A 26,378-nucleotide genomic window follows, 5' to 3' on the forward strand; every position below is an offset into this window, starting at 1 on the left:
AAGAAAATTAAGTAATATTTTTGAAAAGGCCAAATTTTGGATTTTTTTAAATTAGGTGTGTAACCATAAAGAATGGGTTTCCTCTGTGAGGTGAAGCATAAACCTGAAGAGAAATATTATCTGTCACAAATCACAATATAAAATGTATTTAACACACTGTTTAATATAGATGAAAAGCAATATTCTGAGAGGCATCTCTTCCTCTCTAACAACTTATTATTTGTTGCTTTGTCAGAACTCAAAACATCAGAAAACATTCTTCATTACCTCTTCATATCTCTTTCTTTGTCTGTAAATAACCAAAGAAAACCAGCAGCTAGAGCAAACCATGGCTGCTAACAAATTTGCAACCATGCTGCACAGAAACGCCCACAAACTCACTGTAATTCTAGTCTATGCAGTTCTTGAATGGATCTTGATCATTCTCCTTCTCCTCAATTCTTTTTTCACTTACCTTATCACCAAATTTGCCAACTATTTTGGCCTGAAACCACCTTGCCTGTGGTGTTCCAGGGTTGATCATGTGTTGGAGCCTGGAAATAGAACCAGCTCATATAGAGATCTTGTTTGTGAGAATCATGCAACTGAGATTTCCAGGCTCGGCTACTGCTCAAATCATCGACGACTGGCTGAAACCCAGAATATGTGCATGGACTGCTTGGCCTCTCGGCCAAATCACAATGATGAGTCTGTTGGCATGAATAGAAGGATTGCCTTCATTTCTTGGGTGAGCAAGGATACACTTGAAAATGGTGACGGAGTTCCCAGGTGTTCTTGCTGCAACGAAATCTTTAACAACAATCTCTACTCTCCTTATTTGTTGTTCAAGCCTTCTTGGAAGGCTCTGAGGTATACCCAGAAAGGAAATTTGATTATAGAAGGAATTGATGATGATGGTAATGGAAGTGAGTGCAAACTGCTAAGTAAACATGATAGTTTTGCTCATTACACAGAGTTTAGCAATGAGATTGAGAAAAACGATGGAGAAGAACATCAAATGCTTTCTGATGTTGGAAGTTTTGGCCTCAAAGATTCTGCAGAAGACGAGTGTTCAGGGTCCGAATCAAGCTTGCGATGTGATGAAAAGGAAGCAAATGAAGATCAGAAAGCAGATAATCTTTGCATCACAGAACAAGAATCATATGGTATGGATTTTGTTCACCGATCTTTTGGTGACAATATAGTCCAGCATTGTCTTGGAGAAGACTGTTCACTTGAAATCATGGACGTTCTATTTGAGAGAAATCTGGATTGTGGATCTAATCGCTTAATCCCTATTGAATTGATTGATTCATCAACTTCTGCAAATCAGGGATCTTTCATTTTAAGGGAAGAAGATCTGGAAAAGCATGATTATCAAAATGAACATTTTGATTCTTCTTTACAGGAAGAAACTCAAATCAAGTTGCAAGAGGACAAAGAGACTATAGAAATAAATGTGGATAATGGTAAGAACTCTTCAGTTATAGAAAATGACTTGGCTGGTGAGGCATCTGAAACTTTATCCATCAGTGGCAAAGTTGTAGAAATGGCAGATTTGGATGAACCTCAAGCCCTTCAAGGTAAAATACTTGCTTATTTGTGAAAGTTCTTGGTGCTTATTGATTTTTTTTTCCTAGTTTTTCTCTTCTATATTTACTTCACTTAACATTTTTTTTAATTATATTTATCGACATTTTTCAAATATTTAACTAAAGAAATAGATGAGGAGGAAAAAATAAATGACTTCAGTTCCGTTGATCATCAAACCAAATCAGAGCCCTTCAAAGAACTGTCTGATCAGGCCAACAATCTACCCCAAGAACAAGAATCAACTCCATTGCCATGCTTGCAATTGCAAGAAGATCACTCTTCTACAAATGGCAATGGTGCAGAAATTCCTAATGCTCCTGAATCATACATGCACAATGACTTTGGTAAGCTGATAGTCAATCCCTCAATTTGACAAAAAAAACATTCATCAAAATAGAAAAAGGGAGATATCTAAATCAGATTTTGCTTTGCTAGGTCCAAACTACAGAGAAAAACCTTCACTAGAAGAAAAAATGATATCAGCTGATAAGAACCAAGAAGCAATAAGCCAACATTCATCTATGCGTTCAGAATCTAATGAAGCTGAGGAGGAAAAATTCCCCGAGACGCCAACTTCTCTTGATAGTTTTCATTACTTGCATAAGAAACTACTCCTGCTCGAGAAAAGAGAATCAGGGAAAGAAGAGTCCTTAGATGGAAGTGTAACAAGTGAGATGGAAGCTGGGGATCCACTTCAAAGTGTTGAGAAGCTGAAAACAGCTCTTAAAGCCGAACGGAAGGCTCTGAATGCTTTATATACAGAACTGGAGGAAGAGAGAAGTGCTTCTGCAATTGCAGCAAATCAAAGTATGGCTATGATAAACAGACTTCAAGAAGAGAAGGCAGCAATGCAAATGGAAGCACTGCAATACCAGAGGATGATGGAAGAACAATCTGAATATGACCAAGAAGCTTTACAACTTCTTAATGAGCTCATGATGAAGAGAGAAAGAGAGAAGCAAGAACTTGAGAAAGAGTTGGAAGTATATTTTAAGAAGGTTTCAGATTATGAGGCCAAAGAGAAAATAGGAATGATGAGAAGAAGCATAAATGGAAGTGTGAGGAGTAGAAACTCTTCTGCTACTTGTAGCAGTGCCGAGGAAATTGATGAGCTATCTATTGATCTTAATCGTGAAGCAAGAGATGAAGATAGTAGCATCTATGGAGACCAAGGCATCAGAAACAATGATGCTCCCAATGAAGAGGTTATAAATTTGGAAGAAATGGCACTGGACTGTGTGCAGCAAATAAGTGCCCTTGATGATTCATTCGAAGAATTTGAGGAAGAGAGGCTATCCATTCTAGATCAGCTCAAGGCATTAGAGGAGAGACTACTGAATTTGCAAGAAAATGAACTCTCTGAGGAGGGAAACTCAGTGGAGAATTCGTTAAACTATAGTGTAAAAGGATATGATGAAAGCTACGAATTGAGCACTCCAGAAGAAAATGGGATTTCACATGAGTTATCAAAGGACAAACATTATACTGAGAGGAAAACAATGGGTTCCATGGCCAAGAGCCTCCTTCCTCTTTTGGATGCTGCTGATAATGAATATGCAGCTGATGAAGGGTTGTTATTTGAAGAAAATGTGGCATCTGAAATTGTTGAAGTGGAAAACCCTTCAGTTTCCAAATTTGATTTAGACAGCAAGAAAATATCCCTTGTGGAGGAAGTGGATCATGTTTACGAAAGGCTGCAAGCTCTTGAAGCAGACAAGGAGTTCCTAAAGCATTGTATGAATTCAATGAACAAGGGAGAAAAAGGAATGGATCTTCTCCAAGAGATCTTGCAACATCTGCGTGATCTTCGCGCGGTGGAACTCCGGGTGAGGAATATGAGTGATGATCCTCTAGGGTGAAATTGCATTTAACAACTAAGATACAGGAGAGGAGAGGTAAGACTTTGCTTCTTTAGCTTTTAACATGTTAGTCTTCCAAGCAGAATATAGAAGACTTTCAACTACCTATCTGATTAGTTTGCTTTGACAATGCAGATCCTTTTCTCATGGGTGAGGAGAACCACACTTTAAGATGCAGGCCAGAAAGTTTATCAGCGAAAATCCAGGAAAACTCCTTATGGAATGGGGGAATTCCTGGGCTGTTTTGTTTTAATTGGTGGATAATTTTCAGACTAAAATACTGAAGTCTGCACAAATTTCCAGATGATCTCTTTTGGGTTTACTACAAGAATAGTGTTAAGCCCAATTTTGCAGTTAACTACTCCAGACTGTCTTTTCCTGCCAAAGGAAAAAGACACAGGATTGCACAAATTTATCTGGTTTGAGTGTGTAGGATACATTACATGAAACCAAAACAGTTTCTTTCTACTTTATTCATTTGTTCTTTGGAAGGGAAAGATTTCAACTGGGAAGAGGAAGGGGAAGGGAAAGGGAAGAGGGGTTAATTCTTCCTTCTCTTGGTCTTTGTGTCAAGCATATCATATGTATTCCAGTAATGTGTCAATATTTGTAAGCATTAAAATTTATGTTTGATTTTACACTTTGTGAACAAAATTGTGAATTCAACAACTTTCCACATTCAATAGCAGAAATCGCAAACATATGAAATTTGCATTGAAGGGATAAAAGACCTACTCAACTGAAAACTCAAACAACATTGTGTGCTTGTACTTCTTTCCAGGCTGAACAATAATAGAAGGAAAATTTGGTTGGTTAATGGCATTTGGAAAGCCCTGAGTCTCAAAACATAACCCTGAATGCTTTTCATAGACAGCTCCACCTTTCCCTGAAACACCGTTCACATAATTCGCAGTGTAGAACTGCATACCAGGTGCATCTGTCCATAAGTTCAACACTCTAGAGCTAGAGGGATCCTTCACTTTAGCTGCATGTTTTAAGCCTTTTTTATCTTCTCCACAATCAAGGACATAGTTATGGTCATACCCTAAACCCTGGACTCCACTGATTGAGCTTCCAACTTTCTTCTCTGAAGTGAAGTCAAAAACTGTGCCTTTTACTGGCAAAAATTCACCTGTTGGAATTGAGTTGTGATCCACAGGGGTTATTTGGGATCCCCAAATCTGAACCACATGCTCAAGCACATTCCCAGAGTTGTGACCTGCTAAATTCCAATAGGTATGCTGTGCTAAGTTGATTGGAGTAGCTTTGTTTTGACACACTGCTTCCATGTCAAGCCTCAATGATTTGCTAGAATTTAGTGTATAAGTAGCAGTTACAGTAACATCTCCTGGATATCCTGGTTGAAGAAACAATTGAAGCATCAGTATATGTTTGATGGCAGTGTAAGAAAAAGCAAGATAAAGAAAAATGAGTGCACCTTCCTCCCCATCATGACTTTCATACTTGAAGGTAATAGATGGTTGTTCCCCAGAGTTTTGTCCCACGACATCCCACACAACTTTGTCAAATCCCTTATTACCACCTGAAGAGCAATCCAGAGAAGCTATCAATCTTATTAAGCCACTTTGAAACTTAAAATTTACTCGAGTTGGACCACTATAGAACTAAAATTGTTGCAGAAACTCTAAATATTTTAATGAAGAGAAAATAAAATCGATAAAAGTAACCCCAGAATATCTACTCCTTGTTCAAGTTCCCAAACAAAAACACCAAAAAGGTGATCAAAACAAATAAACATTTGGGGGGTAAGAATTAATTTCACCATACCATGGAGACTGTTTGGCCCATTGTTTACAGCTAAAGAGTAATCAACCCCATTGAGGGAGAGCTTCCCATCCTTGATTCTGTTGACGACCCGACCCACAATGCAGCCAAAATAAGGTGCATTGCCTTTCTGTTGAAACATAAATTTCAATTAATCAAACAATTACAGCAAGAAATCCGCAACTTCACTGAGAGAGAAAGGGGAAAATTCAGCTGTTTCTTTGAAATTCCAAGAAATAGAACTCAACCCGATTTGTGTAATTAGAGAACAGAAAACCCATATTCTAAGAAATCAAACGGAAGTACAGAACTGGTTTTTGCTTGTACTGGAACTCACCTTATATTCTTCCACAGAGTCAAACCCAAGAACAACATCATCAAGTTTTCCTGTAGATTAATCCATAAAAGGTTAGAAAAGCACAAAAAAAAAATCACCTTCTCCTACAATAAATTATAAAAAAAAGAAGAAGAATTGAGAGGTTAGAGGGAACCTTGTTTGTCAGGGACGAAGAGGGAAGTAATGATGGCGCCATAGTTGGTGAGGAGAACACGAATGGTTCCATTATTGAGTTCAAAGAGATGGGTATTGAGGTTTTGGTCACTCATGGCCTTCAGTCGCAGTAATTTGTAGTTAAATGAGAGAATCGTGCGTCATTGGGTCCCAAATATATATGGTTATGTATAGGAGAGCAGCAGACGTCTGTGAGTTGCGCGGAGCCTGTGGAAATCTGACTAACGAGGTTTCCCATATTTGGATAAGATTACATTACATAATGTTAGGGATATGGCAACTAATATCCTTAACTATATAATATAAAAAAATAATTTTTTGTAATTTATTATTATTTTTTAAAAAAATTATACATATATAGTGATTAAATAACATATTTATAAAATTGAAACATATTAAAATTTACTCTAATCCCCTTTTGATTGTGCAGGAATTTTTTTTAGTTATTAATCAGGTTGCAAACAAATAAATACAGGTCTAAAATGAAAATGAATCTCTAAAACACAATAAGAGAAGAGAATATTAAACTCAGATAGAGGTCCACTCAGCTTGAAAGCCTCAAAATCCAATAAATTCAAACCCTAGAGACTTAATTCGGTTGATCCGATACTAAATCTAGAGCCACCGCTCTTACTTGTGGAGGGATCTACCGTTTATACTAGAAAGAAAAATAATCTGTGACTACACATGCCCCAAAGGCCATGAAGACATACTGAAGAATTGACGAGAGAGCACAGCCAAGCATCGCCTTCTAAAAATACAAGAGTGACGCAAGATTCAGACAACTCCAATAAAAAAGAACCAAGGTAAGGCACTATCAAGCATGTAGTCTTCAGATTTAGAGATGAAGCACCAACAGATGGACTACAAGCGATAAACAGATTTTCTTTAGGCAGTTTTCGCCATTTAAGGGATCAGATACAGCTAAAGGCGTCGTGAGCGTTTCTGAGAAGTACCATACCACTCTGCATTTGGCAAGAAAATCACTGCAAACTGTAAAGTGCTCTTTTAATTTACATGCAATCCGGAAAAAGATCAAGAAAGAAAACAATCCACCGCTTTCTGCACTAAATATACTTGTGGAGAAATTTAAAGTTAAATTTTGTTTTCATTCTAAATAAATTGATGAAAAAATATATTTAATTAAATTTTTATATATTTTTTTAATTAAAACCTTTAAGAAACAGAAAAATAAAAAATCAACCGAAACAGAGAATTATCTTTTGCAAATAATTAGAAGATCATATAAGTCAAAATAAGGCTATATTCACAGAAAAGAGTATCACTTACCCTTTTAAATATTTATAGAGATTTTTTTAATAATGATTTAAAAATACATTTAAATAAAAAAGAAATTTAATATTTTTAAACAGTATAATTCACCTTTAGCCAAAAATACTATATAATAGTACTATACAGCTTTTGTGTTCTATTTTCAAATAAAGCAAACAAGACGATTATTATTTCAATTTAATTACAAATTTCAATAAATCTTTTATTTTTTTTAATAAATTGATTAAATTCAAGATCGAGAATCAGTTAATAAAACTATTTTTTAATATTATAAAATTTAAAATTGTATTAAAAATATTTTTTGATAATCTCCCATGAAGATAGTTAATAAAATATATTTCTAAGTAATAATTTTAACAATAACATTAATGTGTAATTAAAATATATCTCCCTTTTTTTAAAACTTTAATAAAGCCGAGATTCTCGCAGCAAAAAAGAGAAGGGTTAAACTTGTAATTTGGAGAAATTATAGATTAGAAAATGCCACGTCATCGATCTAAGAAGGAATAATGTTGACAGAACCATAGCCGTCGGATCATCAACGACTAGAAAGTTAGTAGCCGTCCATTCTTTTACCAATTTAAGGAGGAGGATGGTGTTGCCCAAATGAATCAACAAACAGTTTCTTATTACATTGCTTTCTAGGATTTTCGAAGAATTAAAAGATTTGGACTTTGCAGGAGTTTTCGCACTCTCTCTCTGCAAATCTTATGGCAGCTGAAGAGGGTAATAAGCTTCCATCGCTTTCTTCTTACCCTGAGGTACATTCTCATTACTCCCACAAACTTGATTTTCTGCTTTATTTTTCTCCATTCTACCTGATTTGTTTTTTTTGTTCAGAACCCATTTCCTTGAAGAAGAATTTTATTGTTGAAAATTTGGTAAATTTGTATAATTTGTAATTTGAATAATGGGGTTCTCTGAAGATGATTATGGCAGCAATCGCGGGGCTGGATGAGAAGAATGGCTCCAACAAGACATCGATATCAAAGTACATTGAATCAAAATATAGGGACTTGCCAGCAGGCCATACCACTCTCCTCTCTCACCACCTTAACAGAATGAAGAGTACTGGAGAGCTAATCTTTTGGAAAAACAACTACATGAAGGCAGATCCCAATGCACCTCCAAGGCGCGGCCGAGGTAGGCCTCCTAAGCCTAAGGTTCCATTGCCACCAGGGATTGTTGTGTCTACTGCCAGACCCAGAGGCCGTCCACCGAAAGACCCAAATGCACCCCCAAAGCCACTGAAGCCAAGGCCTACACCTATTGGAAGTGGAAAGCCAAGAGGAAGGCCACGCAAGATTGCACGGTCCATGGAGGAAACCAATGGGTTTACCACTACCATAGTAATGGCAATGGCGACTGGCAGGCCAAGGGGTAGGCCTCCAAAGGTGAGGCCTGCTTCCATGACTGAAGTCAGTGTTCAAAACTAGGCCACCTTCTTACAGTAGAGAGACAGTTGTAGTTGCTGGACTGACTTGTGTTGTAGAATTTGGTGTGTTGTGTGTTGATGTTTGTGCGTGCACGGCTTGTAATTGCCTGTAGGATTAGATGGATGTAGTTGTTGTTGTTGATGTTGATGAATCGAGTTTAGGTCTTAATTTAGTTTGTAGATAATAATCTTAATCTAACAGCAACAACGGTTTCGCATTGTTTAGTCTGTGATGTGATTTTGTAGGTTTCTGGCATTCTGTGGATGGAACTGTTTTGGTCGTATCAATGTTTTTCCTGTTACAGTCAGAAACACCTCACGGCTAGCTCGAGATAGGAAAAATTATGAAATGCAATATACAACGGATAAATATTAATCATTGATTAAGTAGTATTTACATGGAACTTATTTTACCATACAAAACATACATGGATTGTATGATAAAACTTTTCTTAAGCAAAAGACTAGCATCAATAAAATAAAGTTCATGGAGGATGGAAAATTTTTTATTAAAATATTGAATTTACTCTTGCTGGATAGATATATGAAATTTCAATTTTTTATTCAAATTTACCTTTAAACTACTTAATGTATAATTTAGGGGCTTATCGGGATTTTTAAGTATAAATTATATTATATTTAACTTATTTATACAAGGATAAAATTTGATGTTTTTACTCTTATCGTATAGCGTAGAGAAAATGTAGTCTTGTTGATGAAAATTTTGATGTGCTACAAAAAATTTCAAAAGAACGCCATGACTGAGTTCGTAGCTTTTCTTGGAGCCAAAATGTCTTGGAATGGCCCAATCATCATAACAGGGGTTTCGATTTCAAACATTTAAAGTAAGGGGAGTATTTTAAATTCAAAAACTAAAGAAATGATAAAGGTATCCTTGCCATCATTTTACTTTTTCTATTTTTATTTATTCCCTCAAAGATATACAAACATTTTACTTATTATAGGCATTTAGCAGTTGTGCCACACTCCAGTAAATCACTGTTTTTTAAAGACTACGACAGGGTTTTGTTTTGTGTCTCAATCTAATCCACTTAATAACAGTTAAGATGCTAAAGATCTACGTTGGTAATAATTGCTCTCTACAATCAAACTTCCATTCCGCCATCAAGCACCATTTAGGCAGTCATTATTTCTAACAACGTCAGTCTTGAAAGATTAGGGAATAATTATATGTCTATAAATTGAATAATTGCAGATTTCTCCTAAAACTCATGTCCCTGGAAAATTACTTACAACTATCGCCCTGTCTGATCTTGGAAAGAGTCAGGCATGGCTACTACTGCTAAATAATATGTAGATCAAAATGGAAGGGGAAAAAAAAAAAGACCTGTGATTAGCACAATATTACACCACCATATTGAAGCCTTGTCTACAGTAAAATACAACGGGCTTCACTTGCTGATAAACTTGAAAGATTATACCTGAAACTGGTACCCTGAGAACCATCATGTGATAGATGCAAGTTGGTAGTGCTATAATTCCTCCACTTGGACCGAAAATCCACAGTGACACCGCTTCGTCTTCACTGAAATCTCCTCATCAAATCTCTCTTCTTCTACCAAAAATACATGCTCATGATCTTCAGTTTGATCTACTGGAGGAACTTCAGATACAGTATTCTGTGCGTCTTCTTTTTGGCATCCCCGGGATTGCTTTCGAGGTTGATTACTATCATGTACATCTGATTTGTAATTTTTATCTTGGATGTTGCTTGACATTTGCAACGAACTGTTTGCATAACAGTTTTGTAACCTTTGTCGAGTTATGCCAGACGAAAGAAGTTGATACCACCTAGAGATAGCTTGTGCTTCATATCTTTTCTTTTCTTCGGTCTCTCTTCTCTCTTCTTCTTCAGCATAAGCCTGGAAAACAATAAATTTTCAGATTGAACTACTTCGTGCAGGACTTGGTATAAATTGCACATAAAAAAACTGCATCTTGTCACTGGTTGGAAAAAAGATCAGGATCATAAAAAATAACTACAGACTAAAGCAGTACATATAGACTACGGAAAAAAGTTACTGATATTATCATAGAAATAGAAAAGCAACCATACAATAAGTTCACACCATTTGGCTTACTTCTCAATTTCCCAATCAAATTTGAGATTAAAAAAATACACTGAAAGTTGATGATAAATCAACTGAAAAAGTACCCACTGAAGGCACAGCATGCTGATTCAATTTGATGCTTCTCAAGTCCAAAATGCTAAATCATCCACAAAGGAGCATGTACATTTACCTCTAAAATGGCATCCTTGAACTCAGCACACACCACAATGCCCTCAAAGACAGGAAAAGATCGGCCATTTTTGAATTCAAAACCAACCATGGCAGGTGCATAGTCAATTTCCAATTTCTTAGCAACATGAAATACCCTTGGAAGTCGCAAGTGCACTGTCCCAGGTGGCACACACTTCTCAGACCACACGTCAACTTGACCACGCTCATTCTGAAGTCCAATTCAAATTGATCAGCAAGTAATAACTAATAATACAGCATACAGATATGCTTAGAATAAATAAACACAAAACCAAATGAAACTAAATCACATTGGTTAAATAAACTTAGATTGAAGTGCATTGTGTATTCTGAAATGGCTCCAAAAAGGTCTAGCATATTTACATGTCATATCACTGCTTATCCAGACAAATGCTATCAAAATAACAAAGTATGAGTAAGCCATTGGACGAAATTGACGTACCTCCACTGTCCGTTCACAACTCCTTTACACCAAAACCAAAATAAGAATCTATATGCAATAAGCTGTCAGATAATTTCTACAATTAAGCTTGAATGAATTTTTTAATTTCTAAGTTCTAACATATCCATGGTTATATGAGTTCCTTAATACCATATCAAATCAAGCAATTCAACTATTAGTGAAAATGAACTTATGGTGCTATTCAAACAAATAAATGTTGGGAAGAAAAGAGTCGAACAATTTTAAATTCTCCAAAATCCCTTTTTCTATCAAATATATATTAGATATGCATAAACATGCTAATTTCCAGGAAAAGGACAGAAGAAAAGAACTTGATTGCTCAGGGTACAGAAAAATAATTTAAAAAAATGAAAATGAAAATGAAAAAAAAGTGGATAAGATAAAAGACCATGATTTACAAACTTATTTCAGCAATGCGGAATGCAAGTGTGGAATGTATCTTAGAGGAACATCATGTGAATTCACCTTTGGCACAATCCCATTTACAGCATGTGGGAGCTGCAAGGGTTCTAGTTGCCATTTCCCATAAAGTTCAATAGTTCCTCTAGGCTCGGCCCCATCATAATCATCATCTTCTAAAAGTTTTACTTTCTTAAGCTTTCCAGATTGTCTCAACACCTGTAGGAAATAAATTACTTTTACAACCAAATTACAATAGAAAACTCAACTACCTAGTTAAAAAATAAATCTAAACCACAAATGCAAAATCATCCAGGCTGAACCTTTGCTGGAAGTTCGCTGGATTTAACCTGCAGCCCTTCACGCAACCATCTTTCTTTTGTTTTGAGCGTTTGCACACAAGCACGGGGGTAAACTGGATGTCCAGAACAAAAACCCAGAGTGGGACCTCTGGGATGCAGTATCTGGCACCTTGTAAGCCACCTTTCAATAGCATAAAGTTGATGATTTTTATAGGCCTGAAAAGAAAATGAAAAGTTCTATAATGTTTACAAACCAACTTAGAGATAGTATTAATTCTCCATATTGATCACTATACCAGCTGATTAGTGGGCAGAGGCTCAGTTAGTGCCCTAGTTTCCAACTCCACATCCTCAAGAGAGTTTCTAGTAGCAACAGAAGAATTCCTCTCAGAAGATTCTATATCAATGTTCCTCTCAGCTACTTCAGGCCCTTCCAAGGAGAGTGATTTCTCAGACAAGTTAGCATGCATTAGAAAACTGCCCCATGTGGGATAATCAGACACACTTGATTCTTTTATATAGTCATTTTTTTAGGCATCAATGTGGAGCACTTTTCAAATGGATTGTACCTCCAGTTGCTCCAGACTCTAGCCCCCTCAATGGGGCCAACACTTCGTCCCACCAATCTGAGTTAACACGTTGTGGCGCTATCTTGTACCACTTCATACAGTATCTGCAGTAGTGAAATAGTAGTAATATATGGGTATTATACAAGCTAATGATTTCCAACAAATCCCTATATTACCATACTAAATGTACAGTATTTATGAACAGCAAGCACCAAATATGCAAGTCCAGTTGTTCTTCTCTATAAAAAGGGCCTTCGAAGGGAGTTGAAGGGAGAAAAAGGAAAAACGCAAAAATCTGTCATTTTCCCAGGTCATTCTTCTTCCAAGAAAACCCCGTATCTCAGTGAATCATGCATCAAGCAACATGAACACTAAAAGATTCAAAGTGCACTATTTCACTAAAGCAGATCAATGTTTATATAACTAGATATGAATGCCCTAGGAAACTTTAGCTCAAGTGACAAGGGAAGGATATGGTGAAGGTTGCAGTAGGTCTCATGTTCAAAAGTTACCAATCGAAGAAACGAATTAACCAACAGAAAACATAAATGCTCTTTCTGAATGAAGTTCATATATTCTATTAATGCAGTACCAGTCAAGGAAAATTATTTTAGGAATTATTTTGATTTAGCTTTTTATTGTAAAATTAGGAAATTTAGGTTTATACTATTTACAAAATTTAATATATTAAATATTTAAGAATTCAGTTATTCAAATTTCCTAGTTAGTGTTGCTTTGGTACTCCTAACTAGGGTTGGTTTAGTATTTTCTTATTTAGGAGTTTCAATCCTACTACTTGTAATACTTGTTATCATATTATAAGTTTAGAAGACTAGTTATCATATTATAACTACTTATGCCATCAAGGTATTTTAATAGAGCTTATTATAATTATTATTGACAATTGAGAATTAATAAGAATTTTGAGTATTTCATTCATTTCCCTTTTGATTGTTTGAGTGGCTCTACATCAATTTTGTATCAGAGCAGGTTCGATAGAGATTTCTTAATTCTCCCTCAAACTATGAGGCAGTTTTCAACCACCGAAATGCAATCAGCTTGTTAATTTTTTGTTGATTTTCTTGGAGTCCAACAATGTAATTTTAGAGTAAAGAGTTAACATCACTTGCAATTTGCAAGGAAACAGCTTTTCTAGTGAAACAGTCACTTTACAACTAAAAGACAACAGTGAAACTTTCCTAGTGGTTAAGACAATCCTACAGCCAACTTAATGTCAATCTTAAGTTCGGCAGCCGTTCTCCTAAAAGATGGGAAAAAAAGAACTTTCGTAGGAATGGGAGATACATAGACATTCAACAAAAGTTACCAGATTTTCAATCCCACAACATTCAATTTTGCAAGCAGTAGCAGATCTTTCCCATGGTGCAGGAATTTGCAGGAAAAAAAAATCCGGTGTTTTTGAAGATTACCTCTTTTCTTTAACAACTAGATTATGGGAAAGATGAAATTCAATGATAACAAGATTAAATCTATTTAAGGAAGGTACAAATAGATGACATACATTATTTGTGGGATTCACAGAGGTGTTTAATATCTTCATCCTGACTTATTGTAACTTATTTTATGAATTTTGAACTATCAAACAACTTTACAAGTTAGGGAGAGAGAAATTGAAGCACGTAAGGAGGAATATGTTTCAACAAGCATATTAAAAACTTCATTTATTCAACAGTAATTAAATTCTAACTACTTAGCTTATGATGCTAGCTCAAATATTCAACTTCAAGAAAAATCTAAAGAAAAAGGTGAGCAGACCTTCAAGACTCCTCTGGATAGGTTGAAGAAGATGTCATTGCAACTCAAAAAAAGCAAGTCAAGAAGAACAGTTGGAAAATTTTGGAGCAACCAATTCGGAGGAAAGGTTGATGAGAGTGAGAAAGAAAAGTTTTTGAGTAATCTTTCCTGGGAAAAAACACAGACCATTGAGAAGACAAAGGAAATTAAAATTTTATGCTATTCTCTTGTTCCTAGTGAAATGAAGAACGTTTCAATTGCAATATTGATTTTATCTGTTCAAATGTTCATGAAGATGTAAAGGAAAGAATGAAGTTCACCGTTTCAATCTTATTGCTAGTGTCGAAGAAGATAGAGTTAATTGATCTCCAAATTAAGTTCTTGATTCTCAAACAACTAAATTTAGGAATTATTTTGATTTAATTTTCATTGTACAATTAGTAAATTATGTTTCTATGACTTACAAAATTTAATTAGGAAGTAGTAAATTAAGTATTTAGAAATTCTGTTGTTTGAAATTTCCTAATTACAATTGGTTTCTCATTTTGGAGTTCTTAATCTTAATATTAGCAGGAATATTTATTATACTATAAGTACCTACATCATCTACATATGTTAGTAGAGCTTATTATGATTATTAATGACAATTGAGAATTAATAAGAATTTTGAGGATTTTATTCATTTCCCATTCGATTGTTCTGCAGCTTCTACATCATATATATATAAACCATACGTGTGATTATGCATTAGAATTGCAAATGCAAAGAAATTGGAGGATGTAAAACCTGCGGGTTACATCTTTGGCACCATGCCCAGCAAAAGCAACCACGTATCTCAAAGATGTTTTACATGCAGCAGCTGCAGCTTCAACCTTCTGTTCTCCATCTATAATAGCATTTACCACATCTACATGCACCCACTTTCCTGTCAAATTCTCTCCACTGCAGTATACTTCTGCCCAATACAGAGGAGATCCTATTTTTTGTGATCCAACTGCAGTTGAGATTCCATGGGAGGGAGATCCTTCACTTGCAATTGTTTTAATTCTTTTAAGTGGAGAAGCAATCTTTGATGAATCACTGGTCGAGCTTCTCACATCTGATCTCATGCTACTCTGAGGAGTTGTAATTCCTGTTGCGAACATGGCCATTTGAATCTGCATTTCAAACTCAAGATCACCCTTCCTCTTTGAACCCTGACATTTTGGGCTAGAGCATGATTCAGAGACCCTATCCTGAGCCTCACACGAAAATGTATCTGTTGTTTGATTTTTCAATTCAATTGTGTCAGGGGGATCCTTAGAACAAGTTTGCTCACCCCTTGGATAGCTAATTTTACTTTTCCAAGGAAGCTTTGAAGAAGTTTCACACATATTGTTTTTTTCATTGTAAGAGAATGATTCAACAGGTGGAGTGATAAACTCTCTTTGTCTATTTACCATCAACGTTGAATTATTGAATATCCCACTGTGCACTCTGCTTTTATCTTGACTTGAGGATTCACATCTATCAACACTCGGTTTTAAGGAGGCAACATCTAGAATGGACACAAACCTGAAAACAAGCATACCTTAAAACATTTAGGTTTTTAAATATCCACCCTCAACATAAAACAAAATGCACTGATGACTCCTAAACAACACAGAACAATAATTTAAAACCTTTAGAAGAAAAATAACAGAAAAGTAGATATAAACTCTTTTAACAACTAAATATTTTCATAAAAAAGAAGCAAAGCAAAGAAGCATAGATGAAAAATATTCTATAATCAAGATTGACACATAATGTCAGATTTGGCAAAAAGGTTTAAGGAACACAATAGTCATTTTTCATGTAAAAGTGTTGGTAGTGTCAGATACAAATACAATATAATTACATGATCTAAATGTGATGTAAAAATTACTAAGAGAAACCTGAATATGGCACAACATAAATCCATTTAACTTGAACACAGCCTAATGATTCTTTAGAATATATCAGTAAATGATCATTTTAAATCAATTTGACTTGGATATAAACACAGCAGGCAGCGTGACACAAAATCTCCAATCTGAATTACCACCCACAGTAGAGTACACCAACATGATTCTACAAGATCATGGGTAAACCTAATAAAAAATAAATGCAGTAAATCAGGCATAGTGACCTATAAATTAAAAAGAGAATAATAAAAAAAGCCTAATCCTGTAAGAAAAAAAAAAGAAAAAAAGAAGCAACCTCAGGTCCTGAGAACTATGTTATATACATTAAAATATGTAGCATGACATAGAAAATTAACAACAGTTAGATGCTTTCATTTCTTACATACTTATATTTAGATATACATAAAAAAATCTGAAATGATCATGAGGCTCTTGAAGATATTTAAAGAAACAAAATGTAAAACCACTAAAAATATTCCCAACTTATACATAATTAAGCATTTACTAAGAGTAAAATATATTGTTAATAACCCCTTTTTTTCTATTTTTCTTACTTCCATGTATGCAATAGTTAAAAAAAAAATCCCATACGATAATTGACAACCACAATTACATATTGATTACCCAATTATCTGATCTCCTAGCAGCTATTGCACCATAAAATTGGATGCAGAATCATGAAGCCAATAAAGTACTTAGGTGAATCAAATTTATGTGTTGATATGACAGGTACAAAGATCTCTTACTTCCCATTGAAATGGCCAGATAAGGAATGGTATCAGAAACAAACAAAGAAGTCAGTAATGATTTGAACTCTAAGAGAAAGTTTTCACAGCCTGGATTTTCATCTGAGTGGCCAACATTTGATTCACAAATCCAAAAATTTGACCTATTAAAACTAGATAAAATGATAATAACCATTATCACAATATACCATTATCAGCTCTATTATAATACTGTACCGAGTTGTAAGCTTCAAAGCTCTGAATAGCGCCACAAACAAAGCAGTAATCTGCAAAAACAAGAAAGTAAGATTTACCTATTACAATATTGACTAGTATACTCATATGTGACATGACTTTGATTCACTCGCATCTAAACTTGCAGCTTTTTTTCTGATTATACATGAGAAGTGAACCAGATGGTTATATGATGTAAATAACAAAATTACAGAAACAAGCCAAGGATCCTGTAGAAACAATAAATGCATGTCAAATCCAATTGCATGCACAGAGATGAAAAAAGTATTGGAGAAAACTAACTAAAATCAACCCAAAAAATATGCACATCAAGCAGAACCTGGAGGAATCCGTCAGAAGAAGTTGCACGCACAACTCATAATATACTACTTCACTGTTTCACAATTCAAGATCAGTTTAGTCCAAGTAACAGGCTTATGAACATTAGATAAAGAGCACTGGCATCTTGACAAGTTGCAAAATTGCAAGTTTTTTACATGCTGTCTGTCACATTAATTATGAGTTCAAACATATGAGATGGAGCATTCAGAGAACTGAATCTATCATATTAGAGCTTATTAGGATCTGCAGATCTCCCTAACAGGAATCTAACTCAACCTATCCTGGTTGAAATTTGACTATTTCAGCAAACTAGGGATTTTCACACCATCACTTCCTTCTTCATTCTCTTCTTCTTTTAGGTAATATTAGGTAGGATCTATGAAACTGAAGGCAATCAGGAATGGATGGAACAAGCTACTTCTTGAATAACTCTAATGGATTAGCTATGTAGAAATGTAGCTGCACTTTTCTTATTAATATTATTCCCCACCTCCCTTCTAGCTATTGAGTTTATTTACAGATTTAACAGCATCTGCACCTGCAAATGCCAAATGCTTTTGATCTATCTTACTAGGAATTCAGCATTAGGTTTGTTTCTGGGGTCTGAGTCAAGTCTCAACTGTTCTCCAAAATTTTCAATTCTTCCCATTAAGATTTAATTTAAGTAACAAAACATCATGTACCCATGTACAGTTATCTGTCTAGGTATCATATAATATAGTGAAGAATCAAAGTAAGCGAGCAAATTAAATGGAGCTCATTGTTAGAAACCTCCAAGAATTCTTTTTAATATAAGGAATAGACAAAATGGTTGAAGCTTAAAGTGAGAAAAAAAAAATCCTATATGCAACAGTTATTCAAGACACAAAAATTTACATCAAATGTGGTAATGGAAAATCCCAAAATGTTGAAGAAGATTGTATAACATATCAGAAAGCTACCTCGTCTGGAGTTCCCTCACGAGTTTCAAGTGCAAAGGCCAAAGCTTTCTGAAATGATCTCTTCTCACTGGCACAGCTTCTAACATGAAAGTTATTATGAAACTGCAAGTTTTGCACAAGTACAATAAACAAAATAGAGCTAGTGATAATAATGAAATACATCCTCAGAAATCTGGTCCTACTGAATAACATAACAAAACTTACCCAGCTAACAAGGGGAGACAAAGCATTAGCAGAAAGTTTTGGGACCCCCGATACCTTCAACAAGTGTGATGGTAGGAGAGAGAGTAAAGAGGCCTGCCATCATCAATAATTTTTGTAGATATAAGAAAATATTTTTAATCACTTTCTGCTTATTTCACTATAAAATTACAAATAGCTGAACACCAATTTCATTTTCCTGTAAAGACTACCACAGCTCTAAAGTACTATTATGTTGAATTTGAATAAGGAATCTTGAAATAGAAAGATTTGAATTATTTAAATTCTTTTTTATTTTAATTATTAGAGAGATGTTTATAGCACATAGGTTTCTTTGGTTTCTTACTTTAATGAATGCGAATGAGAACATGTTCAAGGTTGAACTTGAAATGATCAAAAGGGTAGGGTTATTCTGGTTGAAGAATTTCCTTTCTCCAATTGTAAAAGTTCAAGTATTTCTTTATACAACTTGCGCTAAGTGATTATTTTGGAACCAAAAATTCCATATATAAGATACAACAACCAACCTGAATAAGAGGATCATCACAAGCACTGTCAACTAATCTGCCCCTAGCAAGTAAACAAAGCAAGTGAACCTTATGGACAATCTCCGCCAATTCCTGCAGGAGAAGGGTGCATTAGAAGAGCGGGAAAATTTTAACCTTTTTCTTCATTCAAAGAATGCCAGGTCCCATTATATCAAAAGAAATGCATGTTCACCTTTTCTTCAGATGTAGCACGACGAACAGGCTTCCGCTTAGCAAAATCAAGAGACTCACTAAATTCAATAGTCACCGTCCTAGTGCTATCATCACCCAAATGATGATTGCTTGCAGAATCCAAAAGCGAATTAGACCCATCTTCCCAATCTATATCATCTATTTCGTCATCGTTGTTCCTCAGAGAATCCCTGAAATTTCCCCCATCCAAATCACTCCACGTAACCCCTGTATCCACAACGACTTGCTTGCCATTTCCTTTTGTTCCTGATGATCCACGCGCATTAACACGTCTCACAACTTTGTCTACTGACTCCCTCGAAAAATCAGTCAGACTTTCTCTCTCTGCACCCATTTTAATTTCCTTCCGTATGCTCTTCTCTTTCGCTGCAAAGTCCCAGAACCAAACAGAGTATAAATTCAGTAGCAGTACACAAACAGAAGAGGAAAACAAAAACCAAAAGAAAAAAACTCAAGCTGTGAACATGGAAAGGAGGTTTTAATTAGGGTTTATTGAAGGGCAAAGGGAAGAAAGGAAGAACCTTCAGATCGTTTATCGGCACTGCTACCCAATTTAGCAAAGGGTGAAGGGGCGCGCGCGCAATGCTGTTAGGGGTTATTTATACCGCCTCTAGGTGCGCTATTGTAGGTGCGCCCGTATCATATCATTTTGCGGACGTCTTTAATCTCTGATCCATAAACAAAAATAAAATAATAATAATAGCCCACAAAAGATCATTTGTCTCTTTCCTTCTTTCCTCTCAAAAAGAACATCTAATGGATAACGTTCTTGGGTTGCGAAGAAACTGCAAGAGATTTTTCCAGTTTCAGTCCCAAATATGGCATTAAGACCATTAGTCTCAAGGCAAAATCTACCAACCTTTCTCTGCTGTCTAAAACCCTCCCTTCAAACCAAGGAGAAGACGTTGTCTCCTCCGAAGATCCTCCAAACCAGTATCAGTAGAAGAATAGGATCAATAGCAGCAGTCGCTTCAATTCTCTTGGCAAGGGAAGCAATACTGAAACCAGAAATAGCATTTGGGGCAGACTGGAAAATTTTGGCTTCTGAACAAACAGTTGAAGAGGCAGAGAGTGAGATCAGAATTCATGCACAATCTTTGCTAGATATTAAAGCTTTGTTGGAGTCTGAATCTTGGCGTGAAGCCCAGAAGGCAATGCGAAACAGTTCTTCTAACTTAAAACATGACTTGTACACCATAATCCAAAGCAGACCTGGAAGTGAGAGACCTTACCTGAGGAAGCTCTACTCTGATCTCTTCAATAATGTTAGCAGAGTAAGTACTGCTAAAACATAATCTTCATTACTTCTGTTACGAATGATTCTTGTTCTGATATAATTTCAATTACCAAGTACATTTTAAGAAAATGAATACAAGCATTGATTTCCTTCAACTGCTAAGCTCTTGGTTCTTGGAGCTTATGCATAGAAGGACAGTGAAGGTTGTTGATGAAATTTCCTTGCATGTTCATTTGCTTTTACTATAGTTTTGGATTACTTGTACAAGGCAAATGTTATTGACACAGTTGACAAATAATAATTCATGTGAGTTTGAATTTTGCAGCTAGATTATGCAGCCAGGGACAGAGATGGCTCACTTGTTTGGAAGTGCTATGGAAATATTGTTGTAGCCCTTGATGACATTCTGGGTAGAATATAAATTGTCCCATGTTTCCCTTTTGGTAAATGAAGTAAAGCAAAATCAATAGAACTTTATTTGACAATTGATATGTTGTTACCAGTACTTGTGACTGGTTCTGTTCAGCAATACTAATAGTAGCTGCTAATTATTTTAATAGCGATAGTTGTTCAGATAATAATGATTAATTAAATATTTTCATAAAAAGTATTTTTTAATAAAATAATTTATTTTTCATTACTTAATTTTAATTTTAAAAATAAAATTTATTAAAAAAATTATTTTTTCTTAAAATGACTTATTTTTTTATTTGATAAAAAATATTATTTCTTAATTAAATTATTTGAATGTTTTAAATATTAAAAAATATAAAAAAATATTTTTTATAAAATAAATGGAGCCTAAATACGGAGTAAAAATACTAAACTAACATTTTAAAACTTGTTTCCGAGCATAAGCCAACGTACTTTTTTGTGACTACCCTCCTGCATCCATTTAGCAATTATGTTTCCCTTTTTATTTCATTAAATTTCAATTTCTTTCTTAAAATCTGTTAATATTGTTTTAATTTTATTGAATTATAAATAATTGATTTTTGTTAAGAGCAATATAAGACCAATTTGATAATCGATTTAGGTGTTTGGTCGAATTATAAAATTTATCTTATAAGCATTAAATGTTTATGAGCTAATTTTATAAGCACTTTTAAATTTTAAATTGTTTCAGTATAAATACTTAAAAATAGTAGATGGAAATTATTAATAAAAATATAAATAAATTTTTTATTAAATGAGAATATATGTTGCAATTTTAAATTTTTAATAAAAATACTATAATAATTTAATTGATCAAATTATAAACATCATGATTATAAACATCATGTTTATAAACACCAAAATAAATAAATAAATAAATATCAACCTTATGTTTTTTTGCAGTTATAAACTTTAATACATTGCACTCCGAGGCTTAGTCTGGTGGAAAGTGCATCCTTGTAACCTTGTGAGGTCAAAGGTTCGACTCCCCTCACCCCCTATTTTCAAAAAAAATTTAAAAATTACCGACTTATAATTTAGATCAAATACTTCTTGATGACCTGAGATCCAAAAAATAGAATTTTATAATGAGTTATGTAAAACTGAAAAAATTTAGACATAGAAGAGAGTATTTCTCCTTTTATATGTTTCCTTTTGTCTGCTAGTGATGTGTTAACAGAACGTGTATCATTGGACCACCTGTCCCTGCTGCGTTGATACGGGCGTACGAGGGAATCAGATCTCTGTCCCATGCATAACGGCCCCTAATTCTCCCCGAATGCGCATGCAGATGGTTCCACAAGGCGAAGGGGCTGAACTCCTTCCTAGTTCTGGGTTGGACCGGAAGATGAGGTTAAGACTGGGCCCAGAGAGGATCTGTCCATCGGGCCGGAAGAGCTAAACCAGCCTACCCGAAGAGATTGGTGGGAGTTTGGTCTTCAAGGCTGGCGGACTGGCGGACTGGCGGGTTGGGATGGACCATAAAGAAAACTTGAGAACCTTTAAGTACTGGGCTGATATCATGGGTTTGACCCCAGATCGAGGTGGAGAAATCCAGCGTTCATCACTTCTTATTCACTCATCCCTTTTTATTCTACACACATACAATGCTCGTAAAATCAAAATAATGAAAAAGACAAAACTCAAACTTATATCATCAGACATTATTAATAATTTTTCAAAATTAAAAAATTTAGCATTAATATTTTCTATTAAAAATAAACAAAAAATGCCAAAAGAAAACTGTTTATAATTAAGTAAAAATTGTGGATTTAGTTGAAAAAAAAATCAGTAAAAAATATTAGAATTTATTTGCGATATTAAATTACAAATTATTTTCATATCTGGGGAGGGATGAATTATTGCAATTTAATCCCCTAAAAGAACCTGCTAATGTATTTTTACACAAAATATTAATTATTATTTTTATTAAATAATTATTGCATGGAAAATTTAAAAATACGTGTAACGATGTGATTGGGATGGACAGAACATCGCACAAACGCGCAAAACCTTGCTACGAAGGCAAAAAGCAGACACGGGCTATAAGATGCGCATCAATTCTCCGCGCCTTTCAGAAGGAAATCCTCAATCGCCTCCTAAACGAAAAACCCTAACTGTTCGAATTTCCTCTCTTGATTCCTTCAAAACCTTTCCTCTTTTGCGCCGCTCAAATCCCCAATAATAATTGTCATTGATTTATATTTAGCTCTCCAAACCCTAATTCCTCCCTCCCTCTCTCTGAATTTCGGCTTTAGATCGCCTTCTCTATCTCCGCCTAGCACAGATCTATTGGTTCTCTTCTACTTCAGGTATTTCCCCTTTATATGGTTTCTTCTTTTGTGTTGTATTTGTTAGTGGCAGATTTTGCGATGGAAGGTTAGATTTTGGTTTGGGATTACCGTGTCAAGAGGGCCTTTTTCTTTATTGTTGGTTTAGTATGTCAATTTTAAATTTATTTTCAACACACAATGAAGGTCCTTTTCTGGATCATATTAATATAAAATACATGTCTAAGCATCATCATGTCTGGATGCGGAGAAAAGTGCAGCTCGGGACGATATTTTTCTTACTTTAGTTGTATAATGTTTTTTATTGTCTAGTAATTACTGTTTGATTAGCGTTTTTAGGGTACCACAGTAATTTTTGTAATTGTTTAGTGGGCATTAATGATTCAGTAGTAAATTCGTGATTCTGCTTTTTGGTGACCAGTCGTATGTTGGGGGAGTAACATTCGTTTCTCAATGACTTAATTGTTGTGTTCTTTTATCGTTATATGATGTTTCGGTTGATAATAAGCGTAGAGAAGATTTTTACCAGTGTTTTTATGGAATTAATTGTATTGTTTGGTTTTTGTACCGGTGAATGTTGATCCTTTATTATAAGCTCCATATGGTTGTGCACATAAAGTTGAATTTTGAAGGCTGATGGGGATTATATGATTTTATTATTATTATTATTTAGCAATGATGTTAATAATTTGCATTCCATCCTTCACGACTATTTGCAGGTCTACTCACCAGTTTTATCTTAGAAGATTGTGCTTTTGCTACATTTTCAATGGCTACTTCTGTGGATATGTCTCTTGATGACATAATAAAAAGGAATCGTGAGAGAGGTAGAGGGCGTGGCAGGCCCCGACGCGGCCGTGGCCCAGGTGGGCCTCCCAATGGTGGAAGGATGGCAGGAGCAATTCGTAAAGGTCCTCTTTCTGTGAATGCTCGGCCATCACAATACACAATTGCCAAGGCAAGCTCAAAACTGTGGATGTTATATGCATGTGACTGAGTACCTGATATGCTTAAGAAATCCAACTGCAAGAGGATCTCTAATTATGATAATATCAAAATACAGTGGATTTGTTGTGTAATTTAGTTCTCATTCATGGAGAAGCTCATTCTGGCCTCAGCCAACAAAGCATTGTTGCACATTGCAATTTTATCATTATCCTCGGGGATTGTCTAGTACTTGTGGGTTATATTCAACATGTATTGGGGATTTATCGCAGATCTGATCTCACAAAATCGCGCAGAAGGTTTTGTTGGGGTCTGCATTAGTTGTTATTGCTAATTATTACCATTGCTTACCAAGGGGCTTCATTAGTTGATTATTCTGGAGTGGATCTCTCACCACCAGTAGCATAACACCAGTTCACTATTAGACTCCCATGTAATCCGTGTTATATAGCTGTAGTTTTGATGTACGTCTTATTTAGACGGGGAGTTGGTGATGGATCCTCTTGCTCCGTGGAATTCTTCGACACGAGATCCCAGTTCCTCTCCTAGTTCATGGTGTTTTTGCAAAGGAGCTTCCTTCGCTTAACTTCAGAACAGGAGTTCTCACACATATCTAACACCAGTTCACATATGCAGTGGTTTGAATTCTTTACTTCTGTCATCAGTTGGCTCAGTTTCCTGGAGTTTGGCTACATGGTTACTTGAGCTTTTTACTAATCTCGATTTTCTCTAATCTTATCGTAGTTTTGCTGAGATTGATGTTGAAGAATGGTGATCTTGTTATTGTTCATAAGTTGACATGTTCTATTTGCTTTCATCAGCCTCCACGCAGAATCAGGAGTTTACCTTGGCAGTATGATTTGCTTGAAGATAGCATTAGAGCTGCAGGGATAACTGGAGCAGAAGGTGGTGCCAAGTTATATGTTTCAAATTTGGATTATGGAGTGTCCAATGAAGATATAAGGGTACAACTTAAAGCTAAACATTTTCATGTTGGAAGCTATGTTCAATGTATTTCTAAAACGTTTTTTTCTGAAATTCAGGAGCTCTTCTCTGAGATTGGAGGTCTGAAAAGATATGCTGTTCACTATGACAAAAATGGTCGCCCTAGTGTAAGTTCTATGTGCTGTAACTTCTTAAGATTACCTGCAATGCTTTATTTAAATGATCTCTTTTGGAAAGGACTCTTAACATTTGAAGCTTGTTTACAGGGTTCTGCTGAAGTAGTGTACACAAGAAGAAGTGATGCCTTTGCAGCTTTCAAGAAGTATAACAATGTACTGTTAGATGGAAAACCCATGAAGATTGAAATCATGGGTACCTCTGCAGAAATGCCTTTCTCAGCTAGAGTCAATGTAACTGGAATAAATGGAAGGAGGAAGAGGACAGTTGTTATGACGTATGTGATTTAGTTATATATCTTATTTCAATTCTATTTTGATTGATGGCTTAATGCAAATGATTGATATAATAAGGCAAATAATGTGAATAACTGTGTCGGAAGTGTATCTTTATCAAAACTGTTAAAGCTTATGCCTGAAATATGTTATATAGTTTCATTTGGTATTTTGGTGAAATTCCATTGCTATATGCTTATGCAGGCCTGGACCAGGTCGCACGAGAGGCACTGCTCCTCCAACTAACCATGGTTCTAGGTAAGGCTTGTATGTAATATAGAATCAACGAATCAAGCGTCATAGTTTATTAGCTTCATTGGATGCTTTGCACAACCTGCTGAAAATGGTATGGAATATTCTACTGTATTGTTAATGGTCATGATCTTTTGATAATGTGCTGCTGGATCTTTTGTGCAGTCAGAACCGTCGTGGGGCTTTGAGAAGTGGTAGAGGTCGTGGGCGTGGGAGCGGGCGTGGCCGAGGCCGGGGTAGGAAGCAACCTTTTTTGAAGTCAGCAGATGAGCTTGACAAAGAATTGGAGAACTATCATGCTGACGCCACGCAAACTTAGTGGAAGCTCTGCGAAGTTAAAACACTTTAGAATCAGCCATATAAGTAGGTCCTGATGGTGGTCACTTGTCTCTGTTTTGGTTAATGCTTTTAACTTCACTACTTCAGAATTCAGATCTGCAAGCTTTATTGTAAATGAAGTTGATGAGTAGTTTTCGGATCTAGGTTTTAAC

At 35.3% G+C, this 26,378-nt stretch overlaps 6 protein-coding genes across 14 annotated transcripts; 4 read left to right on the top strand and 2 right to left on the bottom strand.

Annotated features, from left to right (window-relative positions):
• LOC110599766 (myosin-binding protein 2) lies at positions 1 to 4,085 on the top strand. 5 transcript variants are annotated; one of them, XM_043957530.1, is made up of 4 exons: positions 1 to 1,562; positions 1,698 to 1,916; positions 1,993 to 3,467; positions 3,549 to 4,085. In XM_043957530.1, exons 1-3 carry the CDS (start codon positions 329 to 331, stop codon positions 3,429 to 3,431), a joined length of 2,892 nt encoding a protein of 963 aa, XP_043813465.1. In that variant the 5' UTR covers positions 1 to 328; the 3' UTR covers positions 3,432 to 3,467; positions 3,549 to 4,085. The 5 variants fall into 5 exon arrangements, with proteins under 5 accessions (XP_043813465.1, XP_043813470.1, XP_043813466.1 ...); XM_043957535.1 differs by having other exon boundaries at positions 5 to 1,562; positions 1,758 to 1,916; positions 3,567 to 4,085; XM_043957531.1 differs by having other exon boundaries at positions 6 to 1,562; positions 1,704 to 1,916; positions 3,567 to 4,085.
• Positions 4,019 to 5,980, bottom strand: LOC110599788 (galactose mutarotase). The gene is made up of 5 exons (XM_021736361.2): positions 5,708 to 5,980; positions 5,554 to 5,603; positions 5,220 to 5,346; positions 4,870 to 4,974; positions 4,019 to 4,788 (listed from the first exon to the last, which is right to left on the bottom strand). Exons 1-5 carry the CDS (start codon positions 5,820 to 5,822, stop codon positions 4,163 to 4,165), a joined length of 1,023 nt encoding a protein of 340 aa, XP_021592053.1. The 5' UTR covers positions 5,823 to 5,980; the 3' UTR covers positions 4,019 to 4,162.
• A 1,640-nt stretch (positions 5,981 to 7,620) lies between these two features.
• On the top strand, positions 7,621 to 8,680 carry LOC110622630 (HMG-Y-related protein B). 2 transcript variants are annotated; one of them, XM_021767217.2, is made up of 2 exons: positions 7,621 to 7,781; positions 7,947 to 8,680. In XM_021767217.2, exons 1-2 carry the CDS (start codon positions 7,731 to 7,733, stop codon positions 8,454 to 8,456), a joined length of 561 nt encoding a protein of 186 aa, XP_021622909.1. In that variant the 5' UTR covers positions 7,621 to 7,730; the 3' UTR covers positions 8,457 to 8,680. The 2 variants fall into 2 exon arrangements, with proteins under 2 accessions (XP_021622909.1, XP_021622916.1); XM_021767224.2 differs by having other exon boundaries at positions 7,626 to 7,781; positions 7,861 to 8,680.
• Positions 8,681 to 9,631: 951 nt separating this feature from the next.
• LOC110599798 (DNA repair protein RAD4) lies at positions 9,632 to 20,009 on the bottom strand. 2 transcript variants are annotated; one of them, XM_021736378.2, is made up of 13 exons: positions 19,852 to 20,009; positions 19,311 to 19,696; positions 19,118 to 19,210; positions 18,594 to 18,686; positions 18,390 to 18,491; positions 17,110 to 17,159; positions 15,012 to 15,779; positions 12,471 to 12,574; positions 12,198 to 12,322; positions 11,923 to 12,117; positions 11,666 to 11,818; positions 10,718 to 10,927; positions 9,632 to 10,338 (listed from the first exon to the last, which is right to left on the bottom strand). In XM_021736378.2, the coding sequence occupies exons 2-13, from the start codon at positions 19,662 to 19,664 to the stop codon at positions 9,949 to 9,951; spliced, it is 2,637 nt and encodes an 878-aa protein (XP_021592070.1). In that variant the 5' UTR covers positions 19,665 to 19,696; positions 19,852 to 20,009; the 3' UTR covers positions 9,632 to 9,948. The 2 variants fall into 2 exon arrangements, with proteins under 2 accessions (XP_021592070.1, XP_021592062.1); XM_021736370.2 differs by having other exon boundaries at positions 12,198 to 12,331.
• Positions 20,010 to 20,041: 32 nt separating this feature from the next.
• Positions 20,042 to 21,124, top strand: LOC110599809 (psbQ-like protein 3, chloroplastic). Its single transcript, XM_021736390.2, has 2 exons — positions 20,042 to 20,604; positions 20,893 to 21,124. Exons 1-2 carry the CDS (start codon positions 20,149 to 20,151, stop codon positions 20,986 to 20,988), a joined length of 552 nt encoding a protein of 183 aa, XP_021592082.1. The 5' UTR covers positions 20,042 to 20,148; the 3' UTR covers positions 20,989 to 21,124.
• Positions 21,125 to 23,023: 1,899 nt separating this feature from the next.
• LOC110599827 (THO complex subunit 4D) lies at positions 23,024 to 26,365 on the top strand. Of its 3 annotated transcripts, none has more exons than XR_006351031.1 (7): positions 23,024 to 23,314; positions 24,013 to 24,251; positions 25,060 to 25,203; positions 25,282 to 25,350; positions 25,450 to 25,637; positions 25,840 to 25,981; positions 26,053 to 26,223. XR_006351031.1 is itself a non-coding variant. In XM_021736415.2 (7 exons), the coding sequence occupies exons 3-7, from the start codon at positions 24,997 to 24,999 to the stop codon at positions 26,204 to 26,206; spliced, it is 672 nt and encodes a 223-aa protein (XP_021592107.1). In that variant the 5' UTR covers positions 23,025 to 23,314; positions 24,013 to 24,876; positions 24,983 to 24,996; the 3' UTR covers positions 26,207 to 26,365. The 3 variants fall into 3 exon arrangements, 2 of the variants coding, with proteins under 2 accessions (XP_021592107.1, XP_021592102.1); XM_021736415.2 differs by having other exon boundaries at positions 23,025 to 23,314; positions 24,013 to 24,876; positions 24,983 to 25,203; positions 25,840 to 25,893; positions 26,053 to 26,365; XM_021736410.2 differs by having other exon boundaries at positions 23,026 to 23,314; positions 25,840 to 25,893; positions 26,053 to 26,365.
• Positions 26,366 to 26,378: the final 13 nt, after the last annotated feature.

Source organism: Manihot esculenta, chromosome 1 (genome assembly GCF_001659605.2).
Source record: "Manihot esculenta cultivar AM560-2 chromosome 1, M.esculenta_v8, whole genome shotgun sequence".
Taxonomy (NCBI): domain Eukaryota; kingdom Viridiplantae; phylum Streptophyta; class Magnoliopsida; order Malpighiales; family Euphorbiaceae; genus Manihot; species Manihot esculenta.

Excerpts from the sequence above, each read along its gene's own strand:
- LOC110622630 (XM_021767217.2), top strand. The coding sequence starts at position 7,731 with ATGGCAGCTGAAGAGGGTAATAAGCTTCCATCGCTTTCTTCTTACCCT. Across the intron at positions 7,782-7,946 it reads CGCTTTCTTCTTACCCTGAG|ATGATTATGGCAGCAATCGC; the intron begins GTACATTCTCAT and ends GGTTCTCTGAAG.
- LOC110599809 (XM_021736390.2), top strand. The coding sequence starts at position 20,149 with ATGGCATTAAGACCATTAGTCTCAAGGCAAAATCTACCAACCTTTCTC. Across the intron at positions 20,605-20,892 it reads TCTTCAATAATGTTAGCAGA|CTAGATTATGCAGCCAGGGA; the intron begins GTAAGTACTGCT and ends TGAATTTTGCAG.
- LOC110599827 (XM_021736410.2), top strand. The coding sequence starts at position 24,063 with ATGGCTACTTCTGTGGATATGTCTCTTGATGACATAATAAAAAGGAAT. Across the intron at positions 25,204-25,281 it reads TGTCCAATGAAGATATAAGG|GAGCTCTTCTCTGAGATTGG; the intron begins GTACAACTTAAA and ends TCTGAAATTCAG. Across the intron at positions 25,351-25,449 it reads ACAAAAATGGTCGCCCTAGT|GGTTCTGCTGAAGTAGTGTA; the intron begins GTAAGTTCTATG and ends GCTTGTTTACAG.
- LOC110599788 (XM_021736361.2), bottom strand. The coding sequence starts at position 5,822 with ATGAGTGACCAAAACCTCAATACCCATCTCTTTGAACTCAATAATGGA. Across the intron at positions 4,975-5,219 it reads TGGGCCAAACAGTCTCCATG|GTGGTAATAAGGGATTTGAC; the intron begins GTATGGTGAAAT and ends ATTGCTCTTCAG. Across the intron at positions 4,789-4,869 it reads AAGTCATGATGGGGAGGAAG|GATATCCAGGAGATGTTACT; the intron begins GTGCACTCATTT and ends TTCTTCAACCAG.
- LOC110599766 (XM_043957530.1), top strand. The coding sequence starts at position 329 with ATGGCTGCTAACAAATTTGCAACCATGCTGCACAGAAACGCCCACAAA. Across the intron at positions 1,563-1,697 it reads TGAACCTCAAGCCCTTCAAG|AAATAGATGAGGAGGAAAAA; the intron begins GTAAAATACTTG and ends ATTTAACTAAAG. Across the intron at positions 1,917-1,992 it reads ATACATGCACAATGACTTTG|ATTTTGCTTTGCTAGGTCCA; the intron begins GTAAGCTGATAG and ends TATCTAAATCAG.
- LOC110599798 (XM_021736370.2), bottom strand. The coding sequence starts at position 19,664 with ATGGGTGCAGAGAGAGAAAGTCTGACTGATTTTTCGAGGGAGTCAGTA. Across the intron at positions 15,780-17,109 it reads GCTTTGAAGCTTACAACTCG|GTTTGTGTCCATTCTAGATG; the intron begins GTACAGTATTAT and ends GCTTGTTTTCAG. Across the intron at positions 10,928-11,665 it reads TAAATGGGATTGTGCCAAAG|AATGAGCGTGGTCAAGTTGA; the intron begins GTGAATTCACAT and ends ATTGGACTTCAG.